At 38.4% G+C, this 23,145-nt stretch overlaps 1 protein-coding gene across 11 annotated transcripts in view; it reads right to left on the bottom strand.

The window, feature by feature from the left end:
* Window positions 1–23,145, bottom strand: part of MYO3B (myosin IIIB) — a 195,584-nt gene that overhangs the window by 170,650 nt on the left and 1,789 nt on the right. For 5 of the 11 annotated variants that reach the window (XR_008204654.1, XM_052674960.1, XM_052674956.1 and 2 more), the window contains exons 1-2: window positions 20,987–23,118; window positions 20,735–20,774 (exon numbers count right to left, since the gene is read on the bottom strand). Coding sequence is in view for 9 of the 11 variants with exons in the window: in XM_052674960.1 (XP_052530920.1) it covers window positions 20,735–20,774; window positions 20,987–21,089 (143 nt within the window). In the remaining 2 variants the exon portion in view is untranslated. Of the gene's footprint in view, window positions 1–5,878; window positions 6,006–18,611; window positions 18,674–20,734; window positions 20,775–20,986; window positions 23,120–23,145 lie in introns of those variants that run through there. The other 6 variants (XM_052674958.1, XM_052674959.1, XM_052674965.1 and 3 more) reach the window with 5 other exon arrangements.

Here is a 23,145-nt window from a genome sequence, read left to right as displayed (position 1 = left end):
TAATACTTATTAGAATGCCTCCCTTCCTAATCTGCCAGTGTGAACAAATATATTTCTCTTTAAAATTTAAAAAAAAAAAAAAAAAAAAATGGATGAAAGAGAGAAGAAAAATTCTAATGAATAAGCACTTCTCTGCATTCTTACAACAACATAGAACTTTGTTCACGTCCAGCTTAGAAGCAGATTGTGCCATAGCACAATCATTTTCTGCTTAAACTGAAAGTCTCTTCTTGAACTCAAACAATACATACCAATCACAGTTCTGTATCTGCCACCAGTGAAAGCATTCTTTGAACACAACAAAGTTATGACATTTCTGTGATAGATGTAAAAATTTTACATTATAAAAAAGCAAAAGAACAGTATGTACTAGTATCTTAAGCATTATAAATGTCTAATTTTTTTTTTTTTTAAGTATGCAACTTCTGCTTTTTCTTCAGTTTTTGCTTACTTACTCATTTACTGAGCTTTACAAAATAGTGGGCCTTAAAAGAAGGGCTGCCATATTTTTATTTATTTGTACAAGGAAAAGTTACACATGAAAGCAACCAATTCTATAAATTCTATTCCATATCCACAAGACCTTAACTCTAAAATGCAAAAGTTGAAATTTCTTTAGGAAGACTTCACTGCTTGCACATCAGATCTCATACCTGTTCTGCGCTTTTAAGTGATATACAAAGGGTGGCTTCTAGCTGTGAAAAACTCAAGCACTGTCCTCCACAGAGGGAGCCTCAACCTATTTTAGACCTCCTGATTACAAGAATTTCACAATTTCTGCCACCAGATGGAGAAAATTTCTCAGTGGTTACATCTGTTCCAAGTGGGCAAGCAAAATAGCCCACAGCAGATGCTGAAAAATTACACTTTGGCAATTAACTCTACTGGCTGGGGAACAACTTACACAAAGCTATTTGTGACTGCACACTCTTAAGCTATTTGAGGAATGATTACATGTTATCAACAACCTCCTTGCACTCTACCAAGCCTTAGTTTACATACTAAACAATGTAAAGCAAATGGACAACTAGACAGGAGTCTTGACAAGATATTCTCAGGCAGAAATGGGAGCAAATAGAAAGATTTTATTTAAAAAAAAAAAAAAGAAAAGAAAAGAAAAAAAAAAGAGATAAACTAGTTTTTAAAGTTGCAAACCAGTGTTGACTAACCCTGAGAAACAAGAGGAGAAAACAAAATCTTAACAGGCTTCAGCAACTGACAGTGTTTCTTTCAATTGTCCATGAAGTGAGACATTCCCCATTGAGAAAATTAATTTCAATAGTTTTTGTTTGTTTGTTTGTTTGTTTTTGTGTTTGTTTGTTTTTTTTAAACACCAGGACATTCTGGAAACCTTTAGAAGTCACAACAAATCAAGTGAGACCATGTGCAACAGACTGTTTTAAGATGGCAGATACATAAACAAGTTTGATCTAAATTTAAAGAAAAAATAAGATTGCCATTAGAATCATTAATTATATATTTTACCCTCTTAACAGGAAGACAAACAGACTGCAAGGTTTGTCTGATAAAAAAAGAGTGGATGTGACAGTAAAGGCCTTGATTCAGTGACAGGATTCAGAAAGATAGGTTGATGATTGGACGTTTTCTTGAAGGTCTTTTCCAACCTAGATGATTATATCATTCTATTAAAAGATAACAAAAGAAATATGGCTTACAGGCAGTCCACAAGTCATTTTTCCCTTTGTGAGCCACAATCTTCTCTAATGGTTCTAAACAGACTTAAAAAATGTCATAGAAATGTCGTAGAAATGACATGGTATTCCAGAAGTTCTTTGATTCTCAATGCAAATTCACAAAGTTCAAACTATATTGTGAAATAACATAACAGACTGCACAGAAATGTTATGTAGAGATTTTACATGACGTAACAACCTCTAGAATAAAGTCAACTTTTTTTTCTGGCACATTTATTACTCTGCAGCTATCTTTCTCAGAAATGATAGGAACAAAAGGGACCCATAAGCGAGAGAAACAGTGCCAGAAATAGCTTTAGCGTTGCAGTTCTCTTTTTGGTAGTGCCTTACTGAATTTTCATACAAGAGTTATTTGCCTTATTGACTTCAAACAGGCACCCTTTTTCTTGTTTACTGTAAAACAAGATAGCTATACCGGTTTTAAAATTAGTATGATCCTCAGTGCATCCTGCGCTTTGAACAAGTGGTATACAGTACTGTATAGTTTGAATTTTAATGCAGCTTTTAGGGACATAAAAGGAATTTCAGTTAATAGTAGTGAGAAAAAAATAATGTATACATTTCTAAAAAATACTGTTCCCATATGAACAGTTCTTGCATACAGCTAATTTTTCAGCAGTACTTGACCAGCTCTTCTTGCCTGTCTTGTGAACCAGCTGGCTGATGTTCTTCTGGCATCTACACAAATTTGAAAGAATGAGAATGTTGCATTCAAAATTATGGTGGAATAGTAGAATCTATTTATAGAGAGCTCTATTTTGCTTCTACACTAAATAAATGAACCATAGATAGAAGAATTCATAAGGCAAAACTGAGATTATCAGCTATGGCTTCACCCAGCCATGACAGCCCCTCTTCTGCTGGCTACTGATTGTCACATCAAGCCAGCTACCTAGGAAGAAATTGTTAGGGGAATTAACGAACCACTGAAAGCCATAAGAAAATCAATAGTAAGAACAGCTTCTTTTTCTAGTTTCCTCTTGCTGTTTCTTTCTGGCTTGTTTAAAACAAAGAGGACATCAATATCCTGAAATACAGCATACAAAAGAATCCATCAACATACCATCCTATAAGTCGGCTGTAGAAGAGCAGCTGCAAAATGTGATGTACATAGTTCACTAGAGGACAAAGACAAGTGACAGAAGATGGAGAAGGGCAGAACTATATTCAAAAGCTGTTACTGATACTATATAACTTAGGGACAAGAAGAACCATACTTCAAGTGATCACATTGTTTCACTAGGCCAACTTCAGGGGAAAATAGGACAACAGGTAATACAACTGCCGTTATTTGAAGATGAAAAGCAGATCCCTGAAAACACTCCTGTTAAATTCAGTTCACAGAACAAGACCCTGTTGAATACAGAAACCATGAAACAGGCTCTGTGGGTACTGAAAACAGAGGTACAGAGAAAGTAGCCAGGAAACATATTCTCCCTTTCAACATACTCAATCTTAAACTTTTTAAACCTCTTACTAATTGTACTTGCATACATTTCCTCTCTCTACAAATAGCCTTCTAAATTCAGGAACACCTTTGTTACTTTCTAATCTTCTGCATTCTTTTTGTGGATGAATGGAGTAACTCAAAGTTATGATTTGTTGCATTATGAAAATTTTAAGTAAATTCTTACTGCACCATCACGTTAATGGCTAAAGCATTTAATCTTTATACAATAATGCTTTATCATTTTTGAATTGTTCATATCATATAAATCAAATAGACAACACAACTACCCTGGGGAGTACAAACACATCCTGAGGAATTAGCCATTCTCATAAGTAAGCAATCAAAGGTGCACGGAGAAAGTGATAAAGTATAGCCTGGCCCATGACCAGTTATGCTGCAAACACAATTTTATTCCTACTTTTCTTGGAGGCCTGTGTCAGATCAGAAGGCACTGCTGACTGTGCTTTTGGTTCACAAGGAACTCATTTTATTCCATGTCATCTCATCTTGTTACTCTCAAATAAACACCATGATGCTCTTGAGAAAGATTGCATAATTTGCAGGCTCTGGGTAAACACCTTACTGGCAGCTCCCTCAAAAACCATGTTGTTCCTCCTTTCAAAATTTCATTCTGATGTTTCTTTCTTAAAATGGACCTATGACTTCACGTTACTTGCTGCCTCTAAAAGCCAGCTTACCAGTTTACCTCATGCTTTTTTGTTGTTGAATGGGACTCACAGACAAAACACTAGTAGCCTTAAATTGAGCCCCTTAGCCTGAACAGAATGGGCCATGCTATTTAAGTTTAATTGAACACTGCCTCAATGGACTGCATAATCAAGGACTGAACAAGCAATCACGGAGGTTTTCTAGAGTAGGAAGGTATTAAAGATGAGGGTGAACTCAAACTATCTCCCCTTTTTTTTAATAAAAGCCATCTCTGGTAATTAAAAAAAAAAATTCCTGGGGCTTTGCTTCTCTTCTATATTATCTGCATTGATGTCAACACTTCTATTATATGTCAAATTAATATATTAATTTATGTATAATTATATATCAAATATTTATCTTAGAAACATTCCGCTCCACTCATTTTCATGGAACTTCATACATATAACATGCTTTTTTCTCATCTACCACAGCTGAACTTCCCAAACAAATACACACAAGAGCTGAAATGAAGACTGAATTAAAAGATTTGTAAACAGTAATTCACAGTGCTAAGAAAGGCACAAAACTTGTTCCACGAGCAGTGAAAGTACTGAATTTGATAAATCTGTGCCTTTGTAATATCCTACCATCAATAATTATTAATCTTCTTTTCCAGAGGTCAACTTCTGTTGTAGGAAAGCTGGAATTGTTAGCACACAGATGGTCCAAGCAAATTAGAACGTATAAAGGACAAAACTCAATCTGTATCTCCACCAGAGAAGGCTTTGGTTTGTTTCCCTAGCCTCCAATTTTCATGAAAACTGTAGGAACTTATTTACTTCAAGGATTACTGTTTCTCTAATAATTCTGGATAAGATTTTCTTTTGAGAGAAAATTCTCTCACAAAAACTTCCAAAACCGGTTCACCAAGGTTGAGAAAAATAGCCTAAGATCAGTGTTGATACTGAAAAATAAGGGAGGGGGAAAAAAAAAAAAAAGGTGAAACTAAGGCAAATTCTGGGAGGTAATTTGTATTTAAGAAAAAACAAAAACCAAAAAACCAACACCCCTTTGCATATGGCAAACCTGGTAATTTTTGAAAAGTTGTCTTATCTTGTGATGTAAATGGAATCATGTTACTAACACATAAATCATTAGAGATTCCTAATGAAGTTTTCAATACCACTGAAAATAAAGATGCTGATCATTCATGAGGAATTACAGTTCATTCCATTTGTCCAACTGCTAAATGAATCAGTTCATTTCTACATCTCTGGACACCAAACATTGAATAAAATGGTGCACCTAGTCAGTTATGATGATAAAATTAAGATATATTACTTGATAAGTACAACAATGAAACACACAAAGTCTCACAAAATATTAAACAGAAGTTATTGTCCAAGACCTGATCCAAACATTTGATAGCCAGTTAATAATTCAAATGGGAAGTTTTGATCAGTGACAATTCTATTAATTTATATATATAAATATATATATTTTTATATATAATTTATATACATAAATATATATATATTTATATATTATAATTAATATATATGTATTACTATATATATATAATCTATATATTTATATTATAGTATTTATATTACTTATATTTCTATTAGTTATCTAAACAGTATCCCGCCAAACAAAACACACCAAGCAGTTACAAATGACTAACAGCTAACACATCAATTTCACTCCAGGCTAGGAATTCAGCATTAAAATGAAGTTAATAATCCCATGAGCCTTTTCAGTTATAAACTGAAGATGGGAAATCAAGTGACTACCAGCTACAGTCCTTCTGTGTTAAAAATCAATATTGAAGGTTTTCTCCATCTCCTTTGGCAGTAATTTGTCACAGCAATTAAAATGCCTGTGACAATGCTAACATGGAAGGAAGAAGAGCTAAGAACTGAATGATGACCCTAAGACAAAAACCAGCCTCCTCACTGCAGTCTAATTACAAAAGCTTGAGATGCTTTGTGTACAGATGACAAAAAAAAGAAATCTAAAACAAATGTACAAAAAAGTTAAAAGAGAAAAACTGCAAACTTACATTAGCGACCTATTTTCTGAAATCAGTTTATATTATATTGGATTTTTCTCCCACAAAAGATACAGAAATTCTTCAGAATTAAGACAGTTTCCCCACAGTAGTGCTCGTTCTGTCAGTGCTGCACAGAACCGTGTGTTCTGCACACTAGTTCCCAGGCCCAGTACTATGCAAACAACGCAGTGCATGTTAGCTTAAGTGGCTGTCATGGAGGGTACAGATAAACTGGTTGAATCCTAGCAGCTTCACTTCGTTAATACTAAAGATCAGTGTGACACTAATTGATCCTGAGCCTAATCTATTTATCAAGTCTTTTACATACAGGAGCTGAAGGATTTAAGCCACTTAGTCATTCACAGAGAGCGAGCAACAAAACTACTCAATTTTTTGAAAGGATATTCCTACTGTTTCACAATATACCTTAATTGTATAATGAAATCAATCATAATTCAACATTATAGTGCTCCAGTATTACTTTTACAGCAGTTTTATTCTAATGAGGATTTTAAATAAGAACAGACACTCTCTTTATCCATGAGCAAAATAATAATAAACTGTTAGCCACAATACAAAGAGCAGCTCTCAGTGCTGACAATGACTCTTGCTCAAGATGAAGTATTTTCATCAGTAAGCTAGTTGTTATGCATTACCAGCATGTGTGCAGTAGCCTACCGTGACACCAATTTGCATAATTTCTCTTTTCTAACAGGCTTCAAAAATAATAATAGGCATGCTAGATAGGATCTGTTCATTTTAAACTTCCTTCAGCAGCTATCTTTATGGAGCAGTTATCAAAAGAACCTTCAAAGAATTAAGTTTAATAAATTATAGATGTATGAGAGCTGCTCTGAAAGTAATGCCTCCTGTTGTATTATGTTGGCCCAGAACATCAGAGGTGACTGTTGGTGGTATGGCAGTAGGGGTTCAACCTTCCCACAAATATTCCATTACATTCTGTTGCCATGTGACAGACGGCAGAAAAGGGGCAGTCTGACAACATGATCTCTAACATGGAAGTGCAGTTGAAGCAAAGGTGTGGAACTGAATTCCTGTATGTGGAAAAAAATGGCACTACTGACATTCACAGGCACTTGCTGAACACTGGTGGAGAGCAAACAGTGGACATGAGCACAGAGAGGATAGCACATTTCAGCAGTGGCAAGAAAGGGTCACTTCTGCCATTGCAGATTTTTACAAGAGCAGCATTCAGGCTCTTGCTCATTAGTGGCGAAAATGCAGAGCTAATAGTGGTGACAGTGTTGGAAAACAGTGTTTTGTAGCTGAGAATTTTCTCAGTCAAATAGTGTTATCGTGCTCTTTGTATTTGCTGTAGCTCCTATAGAAATAAATAGAACACGTTACTTTTAGAACAATGTACAAATTCAAGTTATGCCCCCTGGGCCAGTAACAGTTTACTCTGAATCCAGAAACAAAGACCTTAAGCAAGTCCTCAAATGATTTGATAAACATATTTTCAGCAGAAACATGTGACAAAAATCAGCAGCACAATGTCAATGTCTGCTGCTACTCACAGTTAACTGTTAAACTTAAAAATCAGTTAAGGAATCCTGAGAACAGACAGATAAATGGATAGATTGTGATATGCATAGGAGTTGCAAGAGTTGTTATACCTGTATATAATATTTAATCTACAAGGAAGAACAAAAATATCTTTGTTTTCTGCTAGTCTGAACCCCAAAAAGACATAAAGCCATTACCATTTATTAACATTTTAGGCAAGCAGAAAAAATAACCCAATAGCAAACTCTGATGGAAAGGAAACTTTAGAGAGAAAAGCGAAATAGTATTCCACCACCATGACATTTTAACTGATGACTGCTTTCTCAACTTCATGACTTCTGTGTTTGTATATTCTGACCTGTAAAGCAAATAACACTGCTATACTATCATGATTCTCCAGGTATTCATCTGAAAAGAAACCTTGCTTTGTGGCTGCATAAAGGATTTCAGACCCGAGTGTACTTTATTATACATTCTTATGCACAGTCATTGGCAAGAAAGACCTGATCTTTCTTTATTGAACAGGGGAAGATTCCTGAACATCCTACACAATTTACACATAGACCTTATCCCAGTCAATGCAAAAACTCATCACCAAAGTGCTTAGCCATCCCAGTGAGGGAAATGGGACACAAGTGTCTTAGGAAAAACAACAGATGCCAATACAGACACAAGCAAAACTCCGAGCTTGCTCCTGCCAGGTATTTCACACTGAGAAGCACTAATCAACTTCAATCCTTTCTGATTCAAAGGATTTGGAGGAGATTAACACCTCCAAGAGCTGTGATCTTGAAGAGAGTACAATTTAGTAAGAAAATAAAATGAAGTAATAACAACAAAAACTCTGGGAATTTTCAGAACAGAATTTGAAAACAAAAGAAAGGAATGAACTGGCCTCTGTCTCACTCCAATTTATAGGAGGGAGATGAGGTTCTTTTAATATCTGCATACCTGGCATGAGATTAAGAAACAAAGAAATATGGGAGCTTGATATCTATTTTCTGTGTTACCACCAGCATACAGGAGGACGCAGCATTGTTTGCACCACATTATAACCTACAGACATTATGTTTTACCACATCACAGAAGCATAGAATTACCAAGGTTGGAAAAGACAGACAAGATCACCCAGTCCAACCATCCACCTATCATCAACAGTTCTCACTAAACCATATCTCTCATCACAGCATTCAAACGTTCCTTGAATACCTCCAGAGTCGGTGACTTCACCACCTCCCTGGGCAGCTCAATTCCAGTGCCTGACCACTCTGCCAGAGAAGTAGTATTTCCTGACGTCCAGCCTGAACAGAGCAATGGGTCATTTTCAACAAGGACGATGCTAAAATTAACACCAGAAACTATGTATTTAAGCAAAGAGTATCTACCAAAAAACAGCTTAAAAAAAGAATAAAAGTGTGATAGGCAAAGTAGCAACTGATTTCATTCATTCTAGAAAGATATCTTTACACGAGACAGAGTGATGTGTTGTAAGGGTTTTGCTACTTTGCTTCAGGATGCTCCTTTTACATTTAAAGTATACAAACCTAAGGATTAAGAGAACCCATGAGATGCTCTTGACTGTAACTTATCCTCTTTACCACAGAAGTATTATTTTCTTACATGCTTCAGGTTCTCAGTTCACAAATGAGATGAACTGGTGCCTAACTGACTCAGAGTTGTATTGAAACTTACTATCACGTAGGTAGATATGCTTACACCACCAGGTATAAGCTGCTACATCTCTGATGATTACAGCAATATTATACCTAACAATCTGTGGTAATACCCTCACAGAACTCTCATCCACCATCCTCAGGTGATTGTGCAAACAAGCAGCCCCACAGACTGCTAGATTTGTAAGCGTCCCTTGAGGCTCAGATAGCGTGCATATCAGCCTCTCAGTCTGCTACTGTCACGAGAATATGACCTGTGGACCAGCTCAGCTAGCTGCACAGGTGTGCTAGCAGCTCCTTGCCTAATGCTCTAGCATGCCTTCTCAGAGCTCTGTAATAGGGCTACACTTGCAACATGAAGCAGATAAACGCAGATGTTATGGGGCTTTGGAAAACCCCTTTAATTGGGCTATTACAAAAAGAGAAGTACACAGTCAAAAAATACCTTCTCATAAAACATCCCTGTTTCAGCCTTCTGACATTGCAAACTTTTTCACCTTAATCCACTATACTTAGCAGTCCTCAATACCTCCTTCAAGCTTGTGTCGTCTACCCTGAAAACACTGTTGGCCGTTTCTAAATTACTCCTCCTGGTCTCAGTAGCAAGCTCCCTTTTTGTAGAGTCTGATTTTCCATTAAAAGAGCTGGTAGGTATCCTTTTCCATTAATCTCTCAGTTTTCCTTAGTAGGTAGTTCTTCAACCCCACTTTGTGACCAAGTCCTCCAACTGAAGTTCAGTCTCCCAGCTTAAGATTAAGGCTTGATATGGGGGATACTCTAGAAGTAATGCCTCCTATTTTTCAGGAAGATATTACTGGTATGGCAGTAGAGGTTGAGCCTTCCTGCCAACGCATTGCAAATGAGAAATTGCTCTATCAAATAATGTTATTGTGTTCTTTGCATCTCTTACAGCTCCCGTGGAAATAAACTGTAGGTTGCTCTGAAAGCACTGCCTCCGATGATTCCCTAAATTTTCCAGACTGTCAATATGCTCAGCTTAGATGTACATCTCTGTAAACAGACTTTCTCACTACTACTCATGCATTGGAAGGATTTTTTTTTGCCTAGCTTAGAACGGTAATGATTGCAGCAAGAAGATACTCCCTTGAGGGCCTTCCATCAGAAAACAGTATTTTGAGATAGTTTTTGGAAACTGCCGTATCTGATTTATATCCTTGAAGTATCAATTGTACAAAAGGTAATTTTCTACCATGAATTATTTATTTCCTGTTGTAATCAGTCATCTGAGATAGTCATAAATATTTATACATCCAGTTAATTCACTAATTAAAACTGAACTAATTCTAAAAATGGGGTGTTATCTCAGAGGCACACTGACCTAACGCTCTGCTCAACTTTTACATTAGTGAAGCCAGCCATCATACAGAAGGCAAAGCATGACACAGAAATGTGTTAAGATATCAGGACAGAAGAGTGTAGTGTGTACCCTAGAAATATTATTTCACTATTCTCTCATTTCCCAGTCTATAAAATTAGAGATAACATTGTCTACCTTTGCACTCCTTTGCAATCCTTGGGCTTCTCACTACCACTGAAATAATCACAGGAAATAATCTTTAGAGACTGAGTTACTTGGACCTATGCAATTTCATTACCCTTCACAATTTCTAAGAAATGTTTTGGACTGCTAGCTGCCTGACAGTAATGCCTACAGATTGCAGGAGCCTATAGGCACAAATTTCTCAGAGTTAGTCAACTGTATTGATACCTCTCACTCAAACCACATCAATGTGTTAATAAAAGGATTTACTTACTACATCCACAATATATAATGCAGTTTACCAAGGTTTATAATGCTACAAGATAACAGAAATTAAATAATTCTACATGTATCTAGACTTAGATCAGCATTAAAGGTCTTTCTTATCTAATAAACTCACAGGTCTTTTTCAGCTTATATTCCCTCACCTCCTCAGAAGGGAATGAAATAATTTTCACTTTACGAACCACCCCTGTCTCTGAGATAATTCCTCTTTGTCCTCTCCCTTAAAACTCAAACCACTACTCGTTCATCTATGAAAGGAGTAATCTGACCCCTTCATCAAACTATATTTTGCCATCTTCTTCAGCAGCTGATGGCCTTAGGCCTAATGAGAAGTCTCACCTGCCCTTAACAAACTTCAATGATTATTCAGATCTGGCTAAACTTTTCACAAGCTGTCAGTCCCTTGTGAATCACAGAATCACAGAATTGTAGGGGTTGGAAGGGACCTCCAGAGATCATCGAGTCCAACCCCCCTGCCAAAGCAGGTTCCCTACAGCAGGTCGCACAGGAAGGCATCCAGGCAGGTCTTGAACATCTACAGAGAAGGAGACTCCACCACCTCCCTGGGCAGCCTGTTCCAGTGCTCCGTCACCTCACTGTAAAGAAGTTCTTGCGCACGTTTGTGCAGAACTTCCTATGCTGCAGTTTCCAGCCGTTTCCCCTTGTCCTGTCTCCACTCACCACTGAAAACAGTCTGGCCTCGCCATTCTGCCCCCCACACCTTAGATATTTATAGACCTGGATCAGGTCCCCTCTCAGTCATCTTTTCTCAAGGCTGAACAGACCCAGTTCACTCAGCCTTTCCTCATAGGAGAGATGCTCCAGGCCCTTCACCATCTTCGTGGCCCTCCTCTGGACTCTTTCCAAGAGATTCCTGTCTTTTTAGTACTGGGAGCCCAGAACTGGATGCAGTACTCCAGATGAGGTCTTACCAGGGCAGAGTAGAGGGGGAGGATCACCTCCTTCGACCTGCTGGACACGCTCTTTTTAATGCACCCCAGGATGCCATTGGCCTTTTTGGCCACAAGGGCACACTGCTGGCTCATGGCCAACCTGTCATCCACCAGGACACCAGGTCCCTTTCCGCAGAGCTCCCCTCCAGCAGGTCATCCCCCAACCTGTACTGGTGCATGGAATTATTCCTCCCCAGATGCAAGACTCTACACTTGGTTTTGTTAAAAACCTCATCCGGTTTTTTTCTGCCCAGCTCTCCAGCCTATCCAGGTCTCGCTGAATGGCAACACAGCCTTCAGGCTTGTCAGCCAATCCTCCCAACTTCGTATCATCAGCAAACTTGCTGAGGGTGGCCGTTATCCCCTCATCAAGGTCATTGATGAAGATGTTGAACAAGACCGGACCCAGCACCGACCCCTGAGGAACACCGCTGCTTACAGGCCTCCAACCGAACTCTGCACCACCAACAACGACCCTCTGTGCTCTGCCAGTCAGCCAGTTCTCAACCCACCTCACTGTCCACTCATCTATCCCACACTTCCTCAGCTTTGTTATAAGGATGTCGTGGGGGACAGTATCAAATGCCTTGCTGAAATCAAGGTAGACTACATCCACTGCTCTCCCCCTATCCACCCAGCCAGTGAAATATGACATTGCCTGGAAAATGGTTAAATCTAAGAAACAAAGCCTCTCCCTATATAAAAAAGTAAACATTAGTGTATTTTTTATCTGTTAAATAAACAACCATACTTCAAAGAGATACACAAATAGGATCAAGGTGTTTGTCTCATTTAACCAAGTCTTTTAAAGTGGCATACATTAATAACAAAATTTGCAGGAGTTACTTACAATCCTATTTTTGAGGGATGTTGCAACAAAGTAGTTCCAAGTTAGGACTATGAGTTCTTTGTCTAGCTGAGTCCAGAATACTGGGGAGACATCATTCTCATGAGCGTTAAAGCAGAAGCTCTACTGAGAACACTACCAAGTAATGTTACAAACTGTGCATATTGCTTTCCTCTCATCATTGATGAAAAAGGTCAGTCATCAAAAAGACTTTTAAAAGACTGATGATTTTTGGACTGAAAATTCATGCGTCTTACATTCAGTGGAAAGAAAAAAAGACAAGGACAGGTTGGAGAAAGCTGTGTTCTCTGAACAATGACTCCCTTTCAAGGATCTCAGGCCTATCGTGAATTCAGAAATGATTCACAGGACTCCTAGGCTCCAGAAAGAAATAAAGGAGGAAGAAAATCAAGTTGCTATAAACTACAGTTCATTCTGTACCTTTAACTATTGGATGCCTGTGAAAAGTAAAGAAAAAGTCAGATAGTAGATTCTGATGCAGATGATGCATTTATAATTTTCTGCTAATTCAGACATAGAAAGAATGTACAGCGAGTGCAGTTTTACAGTAACAAAAGGAATGTGGTACTCCAAGTGAAAACAAAATCCATTCAAAGTTGCTCTGTGTGTACAAAGAAAATAATGAAAATCCATCTCTATCAAAAGATAAAGAAACAATCATGCAAGTGTGGAACTTATATAAGGCCCTGATAAAAGATCTTATCATGTTCACTCAAAGTACTGAAAAACCCAGAATTAATCTTTGGCAAGGCAATCAGATTTTGTCAGAAGTTGAAGACATCTATGCTAGAATGAATCTTATTTTGAGTAGGTTGCACTCTGACTCAGCAAAGGAATCAAAAATATTGTAAGAAAAACAATTCTACTCAGACACAGGCAAAATTAGCACATAAAATTGCATACCAACAAGAAGAACCAGGACAGAATAGTGCCAATTACATGAATAAATAGCTAAGAATGGATTACATCATCTTGCAAAAGTTTGCACAGTCAGGATGTCTGCTTCATTCCGGAAGCATTTGGCATTCAGCCAAAGGCCACTGCTCTTGGTCCCTGCCTGAATTATGGCTACAGCCACACACCCCATTCGACTAAACTCAGTCCCTGACCTATGGACTTGATCTCCTGGCCAGACCTGGAATCTGTCTTGTTGCTTCCCACTCACCTGTCCGTCATCCCTGGGCCTGTTCCCTTCACCTGGCCAGGTTCTTCTAGACTGCATGCTCCCTGGCACAGCCCCTGCCCATTTTTTCCACTGGCATATGGCTCAGCTGACCCACAGAGCAGCCCAGCCAACATTGCAGCATATCTATTAGCACTTCAACAAAGACCATTTTTAAGACTAGCTTATCTCAGAACAAGCAAAATGTGCGTATGATTTTCATCAGAGTTAATATTTATATATCATTGAGTGCATATCAGGAGTTCAAATTAGTGAGAACCAACCGCTCTATTAATAGATGAGCCAGATGATTTTTCTTATGGTCACTACTTTTTACCTGCTTAAGGACTGATGAAGATATACATGTTATATTGGCTAGCGATACATTTAACGATTTACATATTCTTAGACTAAACTTTAATGGTCATATTTCACATTGGATACTATAACGTGGAACATACAAGGAAAGTATTTTAAGTTAAATAAACTCATTTTTTTACATGCACACATGGAGTACATTAATATTTGAGGATAAGAGGGCATGTTGTTTTTACTTAACTAGGTAGTTAATCAGTCAAGATTTAGTAACTATAAAGCAGAACACAATTTCAGGACACATTTTCAAAAGTCCTCTCTCCCACCACCTGTTTTCAGATTTTTTCTTCATTCCACTAAACAGCTTTCACAAAATTCTGATGCATATACTCATCAACAAAGTTTTCATCACAGATTATAAAACAATTCCAATTTAAGTCTCTGGAGTTCGTGAAAGTAAGACTAAGTTTGAATGGTAACAAAGTATTCTTCTAGCTGATGAAATATTCATACCCATTTGTCATCAAGATTTTAATAAGTAGAAAAATAGCCTTTTCACCTTTGTTCAGTTACAGAACAGAGCTTTCTTTCAGTCAATTCTGAATGCTGAAGTAAGATATCTCCTGAAACACTACTCAGTTCCCCTTCCTGTACAACACAGTACAGGAGATACTTAAATTTTACTTAGAAAGATGACTCCATCTTGTCAAAACAAAAGTTTACATATTTGCACTATCCAAAGCTTACAGAAGTTTTCATCATTAAAACTTGACACAGCTTCTGCTCTCTGCACCTCGCTCTACTACCAGCTTCCTGACGTTCAAACACCTCATTTGCAGTCCCCATGTTGCTTTACTGAGCAGATTCATTAGATTGCTGAATCCCACTCCCAAGTTGCCCGCTTTACTGGGGTTTAAATTCTATTTCCACGTACTTCATGCACATGCTATCAAAGCTTCTGTCACTGTTCCCTGAGGAGCTGTTTGGAGTTCTTTCTTCCCAAATGGTTAATATTCCTCTCATTTTCTCACAGGCAGTTCACGGTAAAATGCAGAAAAGATTTGGACAGAAACTCCACTGCAATACCTGAGTTTGTGCATGCATGTGTTATCAGCAGTCAGTACAGGACTACTGGATGACAGAGTGAACTGATACTGTCAATCAAAATAGAAACTGAGACCAATATTCTTGGAAAAAAAAAAAAAACCTAAAAATTGGAACTTTTTTTTTTTAAAATGGAAGCTAGAGCCACCATACAACTCGCCCTTTCAGAGACACCTTGCCAGGAATCAGAAGGAATGACTGCAGAATGAGGAGGTGAACTCGAGGAAGCCATAAGATAGCTGCACTTTGAGGACCTGACAGCATTGCAACCTCCTGGAACTTGGTGCAGCGCTGAAGCTTAGAAAGCTGCTTTACCCACATTGTTGCTCTGCAGTTTATCAGTTTGCAAAAGACATGCCCCTGGACACACTGCATTTTACATGTGGAAGTATCATCACAGTTTTTGGGATAGAGAGGAGGGAGGGATAGGGAGGAACACAACTCTGTCACAACTGTTTGTAAATTAAAGGACATTATCTATCTTTTAAAAGTAAAACAATATTATTAGCACTCAATGTACACATTGCAACCCAAGTCTTTCAGTCTGTCACCTTCCAATACGGGGTACAGTTTAATTCTTTTCCAAATGCCTTTACACAGATTGGTGTCAATTTCACAGCAACTACTAAGCTGCCGTGAAGTAGCACAAAACCAAGCATGTTACCTCAGCATTGTAGTCTAACTCAGTGAAGATCTCTGCTGAGCAATCTTATGCCATCATAAATGCCTTTTATTGAGCTGTTAAAGGAAGCCAGTTTCTCTGTTATGACATATACATGATAACAACCCATCATGATAGTCCTCCACTGTTCAAAGCAGGAGGAGTCCAAACTACAACTGGGATAAGCACTTTACCAGACTTAGATGATTCACTGACCATCTCCTCTGTAAATAGGAATGTAAGACTCAAATGGATAAAAATGCAATAAAAATAATTAAAGGAATGGGGGAATTTTCCTCTATAAACATAATACAAATCATTTCTGAAAACTTTCTCAAAAGAGCTACAAATTAAAGATATGGTTTTTGTTAATATTCTGTAATTTCTGAAGATGTACTTTACCTCTTTTTTTTAATTACATTAAATGTTTTGATCCATGTTCCATAGCTCCATCTGCTACAGTTGCTCATAATGGAGGTGACATTTATATTAGGTTTGAAAGAAGAAAACATATTAGAAATGGTAGCCTGACTGGTCTTTATATCCACTTCAAAGGCTGCACATAAAGTATAAAGATTATCCACATAACTATTGACAGAAACGATGAGAAAACAAGATGGTGCAGACGTGCACCAAACACGCCCTTACAAATGAGATAAAAATCAATCATATCTATCATTCAGCATTCCAAAAAGTTTAATACAAAGTGTGAAAAATGTACAAGAAGGCAGGAAAACTGTCACCCTATTCTGCACTTCTTAGTACTCCTCATCTAATTTCTCCTCTTTAACATAATCAATCTGCTTATTCTTCACACACAAAAGAAAACTGTTAACAACAGAAATACTACATACTTTGAATAATAAAAATTGTGGGCTTGTTTTTTTTTTCTTCTTTTCCTTTCAGAAGGGGTTTTGTAATCAGGTAACACAGGTCAGTGACTTTCTATGATGACAGGCTGTTTGGACATGTTACCAATATGACAGGATCATCCCATGGTGGAGGTGAAGCAACCAGTTAGCAATTACATAGATAGAATCTAAACTATTTAACTGACAAATCTAGTGATAACAAACAAACAAACAAACAAGCTCTCTCATCCCATACTTCTAGATTTGCTGGCTAATGTCCTCAAAGTCAATGTATTAAAAAGTATACAAGAGCTGAAAGAGAAACTGTGCTGGAGGAAAAGTGTTGAAAATAATTTTAAAACAAATGTTTTGATTAGGTGATGGATCCTGTAGTATCTTGGATAAACTGCTAAGTGTTTGAAAGCAAGTCATCTTCCACCAAACAGAGCATCAGCGTGTTCAGTGGACACTCGAGTATTTACAACACTAATGGGGTTCATCCTTTGCATCCAAATGCATCCATTTCCATTTTCTCTCTGCTTAAATTATTACTTTGTGTTAAAGTTCACTGCCAGATTGATAAATTTGGATACATTTACCCAGATGTAGAAGTAGGAGACATAACGAATAAAGAAGTGAACCTGGAGCCTTTAGCCATGCCTGTCTTTTAGGACCAGATTAACAGCAATTTCCTTCTATTCTCTTGTTCATGCTGGGCTGCACAACAGAGAAAAGAATGTGTAAAGCGATCATGAAAAAGATAAGAATTGGCAACAGCACAGGTCACCAACAAATAGAACAAATCATACTGTAAGATTTTGCTCTTTTGCTGTCATTTCTTCAGTGCCTAAGCTGAAGACAAAAATAGCAGAGAACACTAAATCAGGAACATCTCCACTTGGCAGAGTTTAGTAAAATACTCCTCACTCACATGGAAATATTTACAAGACAAAAGGATGGGATTTTTTCTTTTTCCAAGTAATAGTGAAATATGAAGATGAGTATTCCTTGGGATCATCATTACTCTTGTAGTTCTACGCTTACTCAGGAAACAACAAAAAATGGAACCAGCACTGTTCCAAATGGTCTAAACCAGAATTTCCTGTTGTTTTCTGATTTCAATGCCAAAAAGAAAACTCCACCTATTTTTTTTTTAATCTTTTCTTCTATTATCATACATACACAAAAAAAAAAAGAGTCTTCACAGACAGAGAGGTGCCTCTACCATGTTGTAACAAAGTAAGAGCCCAGTATATTTTTCCATGGAACACATATCATTTCTGCATGAATTTTAAATCTCGACTGATACTTGGTGTACCAAACCCTATATCAAGGCCCCTATAGTATGCAGGTTGTTAGCGACTCCAAGTCCTTCTAAGGAACTGTTCAGCAAAATTTTCCATCTGCAGACAGTCAGAGGTGGAAAGCAGCACACCTGGAACAAGGAAATGCTGGACTGCAGTTAATGGACTCCATTTGAATGAGTACAAAGGCAAGAAGAAGGAGAGATAAGGTGCAAATGAATACCTAGAAGTTCAGTACAGCCTCCCTGACAGAACTAGAATTAGGTCAAGGATAAAGCGAAGAGTTTACTTGGTACTACAGCAGTCTGGCAGCCATAGGCCTTATGACAGTTTTACCTGAGCTAGTATGGTGCAACACTTCAAGATCCTCCACCTAGCCCCAAAGCATTTATACATTTAGAGGTCTGTAACACTAAAACGCAATGGAGAGCACAGCAGTGACAGCAGGGTAGCAAAGTCCTAGGCTGCAGCAAGGATAAGTCCAAATACAGCAGTCATTGACACAGAAACAAAGGGGGAAAAAAAAAAATCTGCTTACCCTTGGAAGGTCTTAGGTAGACAGGGATACCTTAGGTACCTGCAAGATACCTGTACCACTACTGCAAATCTTAAGTGAGGTCTGGGATAGGGTGGATCCTGGTTGCACCCTTTCCACTCACTCAGTTGCATTACATCCACCTGAGCTCCCCTTCCCACTAGGTACTCAATCACTGGGTCAGGCTGCAACTTAGCATTTCCATGACACAAATCAAAGCATTTTGGAGAGAAAACCATAGCATATAGTACAGGCTGTTGAGCATTCTACATTTTTATATATCTTGTAAAGACATCTTGGCCAAGGACAGAGGCATCTGCTGGCTAAAAGGAGTCAAATCTTTTATACACATGGTTAAGCGCCTACCCCTGCAAAAATGTGCCAGTCTAACTATATTTTGTCTTGCAAGAGTGAAGATCACCTTAGCGTGACAGCGCCAACTGTTTTATCATTAGCTCCATTACCCCAGTGTCTTAGAAAGAGACACTCCTTCTGCAGTGATACTTGAAAATAGACACGCAAGAAGATTAACTTAATGCTTAGATAAGAAAATCCTTAATTGGAACCTGTTTCAGTGTTCGCATTTAGTGTTAATGTTCTCTGTAAACTGATTTTTCTGTTAAAATTCCTTACAATTAAATCTTTGCATTTCCTTTCACAAATAGGTTGACACTGTTGTGGCCGTGAATTCTGAGGGAAGAGTGAGCTACCATATTTTAATTTTATTTTATTTTGCGAAGAACACACAAAGGAAGAAGTGTGCTATGAGTCAATTCTCCAGACAGAAGTTGTAATGAAAGCAGTACAGTTCTTTCTTACAGCATTAAGGTTTTCCTCTTCCAGTACTGCAGGCACTGTCCATCATTGAAACCATCAACACTATAGACTCGTAACTCAAGACTAGCAGCCTTTAAAGTATGATTTGTAACAATTGCTCTTAGAAGAAAACTAAGAGGTGATGTCTGTAGGAATTAAACGTGGCAGTTTCTTTCCAAGATGAGGCTGAAGAGTTCTTTTAAAAATACAACTAAGAATTTTACCAGCCAGGGAGATCTGTATTTCATCATGCCAAGCACCACACAGTTCAGAAGTCTCTACTAGCAACTAATTTATGAAAAGGAGGAGAGAGAAGTAACTGATCAGTCAGAAGGGCTGTTCTATCCTAGGGAAAGTTAGAGAATAGAATTAATGCTTCTAATGCAATCTGAGTCAAATACAGTCATGCTGTCACAAATGAAGGCCACGCTAAGAAACAATAGCAGAGCCACTAATCAGTGTTATTTTTAAACACATGTTCTCAGTGAGTAAATTACTGTTTCTTTACTATGGACTTGTTATGACAAATCTGGGAGTCAGCTATTTTGCCTACATCACAGAATCACAGAATCACAGAATCACCCGGGTTGGAAGGGACCTCAAGGATCATGTAGTTCCAACCCCCCTGCCTAGCAGGGCCACCAAACACACACATTCAGATCAGGTTGCCCAGGACCCCGTCCAACCTGGCCTTGAACACGTCCAAGGACAGGGCATCCACAACCTCCCTGGGCAGCCCGTTCCAGGGCCTAACTACTCTCCTTGTGAAGAACTTCCCCCTAACATCCAACCTAAATCTTTCCTCCTTCAACTTGGATCCATTTCCCCTAGTCCTGCTGTTGTCAGCCCTTCTGAAGAGTTTACTCCCCTCCTGGGTGTAGGTTCCCTTCAGGTATTGATAGGCTGCAATGAGGTCGCCCCGCAGCCTTCTCTTCTCCAGGCTGAACAAGCCCAACTCCCTCAGCCTGTCCTCATAGGGGAGGTGCTCCAGCCCCCTGATCATCTTAGTCGCCCTCCTCTGGACCCTTTCCAAGATCTCTATGTCTTTCTTGTACTGAGGGCTCCACACATCAGTTGTTGTAATTTCACTACTTGATAAATAAATGAGAAAAGGAAAGAAAAAGGTTAAGAAATGTATCTCCAAACAGAGTAACAATTCATAGCTAATAGCTGCCCACCGGGAATAGGATTATGACATGTTACCAGAGTGAGACAAGGACTTTTCTATTTTGTGGGAGGGAGACAGAACACAATACATCTGTTTTTCACCAACATGCCATAAGACATGGAGTTTAAAAATTCTTTCTTACCTAATCCAGTTTCCTTCAGAATTTGCTGACTTTGCAGATACTGTAACAACAAAACACAAAAAGAGTAAAAGCATGACCGCCTTCAAGATACCTGAGATCTTTGGCATATCTCCAGCTGTTTCAAAGTAACTGGCTACCCAAACTAACAGCTGTTGACATACATGAACATTGTTGTATGCATCATAGTTCTGTTTCAAAGCTGGTTAATAATAAAAGAGAAAAAGTTGAAAAATTAAAGCTTGTAGTCCTTACCTGACATAGCTTCTGTTGGCCATATGCTGGACCCAGCAAAAGGTGCTCTCCCGCTGAGCAATAAACCTGGAATAGCTGAAGGCTGAATTATTAACAAGAACATGAGGAGATCTCAAGCACATGATGAATGAAACAGAAATTCAAAACTTACAGCCTGATTTAGTTTGTAAAGAGAACTTAGGAGAGTTTCCTGAATACCTCATTTACTCAGTTGATTTACTTCAAACAGGATGGAACATGGAAAGAAATGGGATGATGCTTTATTGCAATAAAGAGAACGATGAACACTGTCCTTCAAACCATCCTCATAACAACCTTTTATGGAGGGAATTTAACTAAAATGGAAACATCTGGCTCTTATGGTTGTGGTGTGATTTCCCATTCCCCTGGTCACCTCTCTTTTTAGTGATTAGCAGCTAGTGTACTTCCAACACTGTGTTGTGGCCTCCAGCTTTTTTCTACCTAAGATCATAGATGTGTTCTTCAAGCAACTGTAAGATGTACTGATACAGTCTCTAAGTTCATACAGTGTTTCAGGATAAAAACTGGGTCATCCAATTAACTCTGAATATGGCACAGCTGGAATGACATCTACGGATTTCTGGGCAAAGGCTGGAACTTCTTTAACATAACCTTGTGTCTTTTGATACTGCTGATAGCAATTAGAAAGTACCAACTAAAATAAGAAGCCTTGCCAGGATGAAAGGAAAAACTGTCATCAATTCTTCTTCTCAAGAGAATTTTCTAGTTCCTCTGTATTATGTTCTGTGGAATTCTTATTAATACTTGAATTGCTTTGCAGCACACATTAATGATTAGCACAGCATTCAGAAAATGACTTCATATTCAGACACTTCGTACTGTTCCACCGAAAGGCTACATTCCTAATTCTGGGGATGGGAGAGACAAGACTCATAAACATTAACATGGAAGTTGGAGATTTAGGCTGAAACTCACAACAATGAGAAAATAGTATGTGAATCCAGGAAATAGGCAACATTAAGTAAAAGGACATATCTGAAACTTTACACTAATTAATCAGTTCAGTGCCTCTGGGACTAAGAGCCTCAATTTGCCTTCTCCACTAGTATGCCTTATTCCTCATGAAGCAGCAGCCTAGCAAGAAAAATTTCATACTCCCTTGCCCTCTCTCCTGTGCCACCACCACAGGTGAAGTCTCAGCTGTGTCATTAGAGCTTCCTGCCTGCTGTAAAGCACTCAGAAGGGACAGCTCGTCTTTACCAAGGTGTTTTTCAGTTTTCTGGTGTGGCAAGTCAACCTAAAGCCCCTGCTTTTTTTAGTGCAGCATCTGGTTCATTCTGAGTTTTCTTTTTGCTGACACAAAAATCAATCACATCTTGTCACTCCTGACAAGACGCCCCTTCCCAATCCCACTTGACCAGACCTCTAAACAGGAGCACAGAACTCTGTGAAGGTGTGAAAACTGGAAAACTGGGCAGGAAAACTGGGAGGGAATCAATAGGAGACAGATTTAAAGTATTATTAGATGGTTGCTTCTTCTGCATTTCAACCTGCAGAGTATCCTCTGCTTGAACCAATCATTGGAACAGATGCTCTCCCCAGCTGCACACTGTCAATTCTTGTGTGATCATCCCCTTCACAGTGCACTTTCTGTGTTCTAGATTCTCCTGCTGCAACTCCCTTACCTTTCCCATCTCCTCTCACTATTTTAGGAGCTACAGGTCTGTATCAAACAGCACTGTGATAATCCACCACAGCAAATAAGTTCACGTATTTGATACCTCTTGTTAACACTAAGGCTCCATGCTTTTAGACTGCAATGCTTTAGACGTTACTGAAAACACCCACTCTGAACTTGCATCCTGGATGACTGCTGATACACTGCAGCTTGCTTATTCTCCCACAGTCCAGTTCAGTTTAATTTTATGAAAAGGAATCAACTACAAGAGAATAAAACCAGGACAGATCTTTCCTACTGAACAAAGAACTGACTGTTCCTGCAGGCACTGAGCATTCTCCTCTTCCCTTGAACAAATAAGCCAAAGTGCCTTTGTATTCTCTAACTCAACATTAGTGAAGTTCAGCAGTAGAAAAGGTTGGTAAAAAGTTTAGTGCTTTCTTGGGCCAGTTACGCTTGAGGTTTGTATGAGGCTTTTTCCCCCTTTCTCCTTTTCTCT

This window comes from Tympanuchus pallidicinctus, unplaced genomic scaffold (genome assembly GCF_026119805.1).
Source record: "Tympanuchus pallidicinctus isolate F22 unplaced genomic scaffold, pur_lepc_1.0 scaffold15, whole genome shotgun sequence".
NCBI classification, from domain to species: Eukaryota; Metazoa; Chordata; class Aves; order Galliformes; family Phasianidae; genus Tympanuchus; species Tympanuchus pallidicinctus.
The sequence above is the reverse complement of the archived record's forward strand: the minus strand, read 5'-3'. Positions and strand labels throughout refer to the sequence as shown.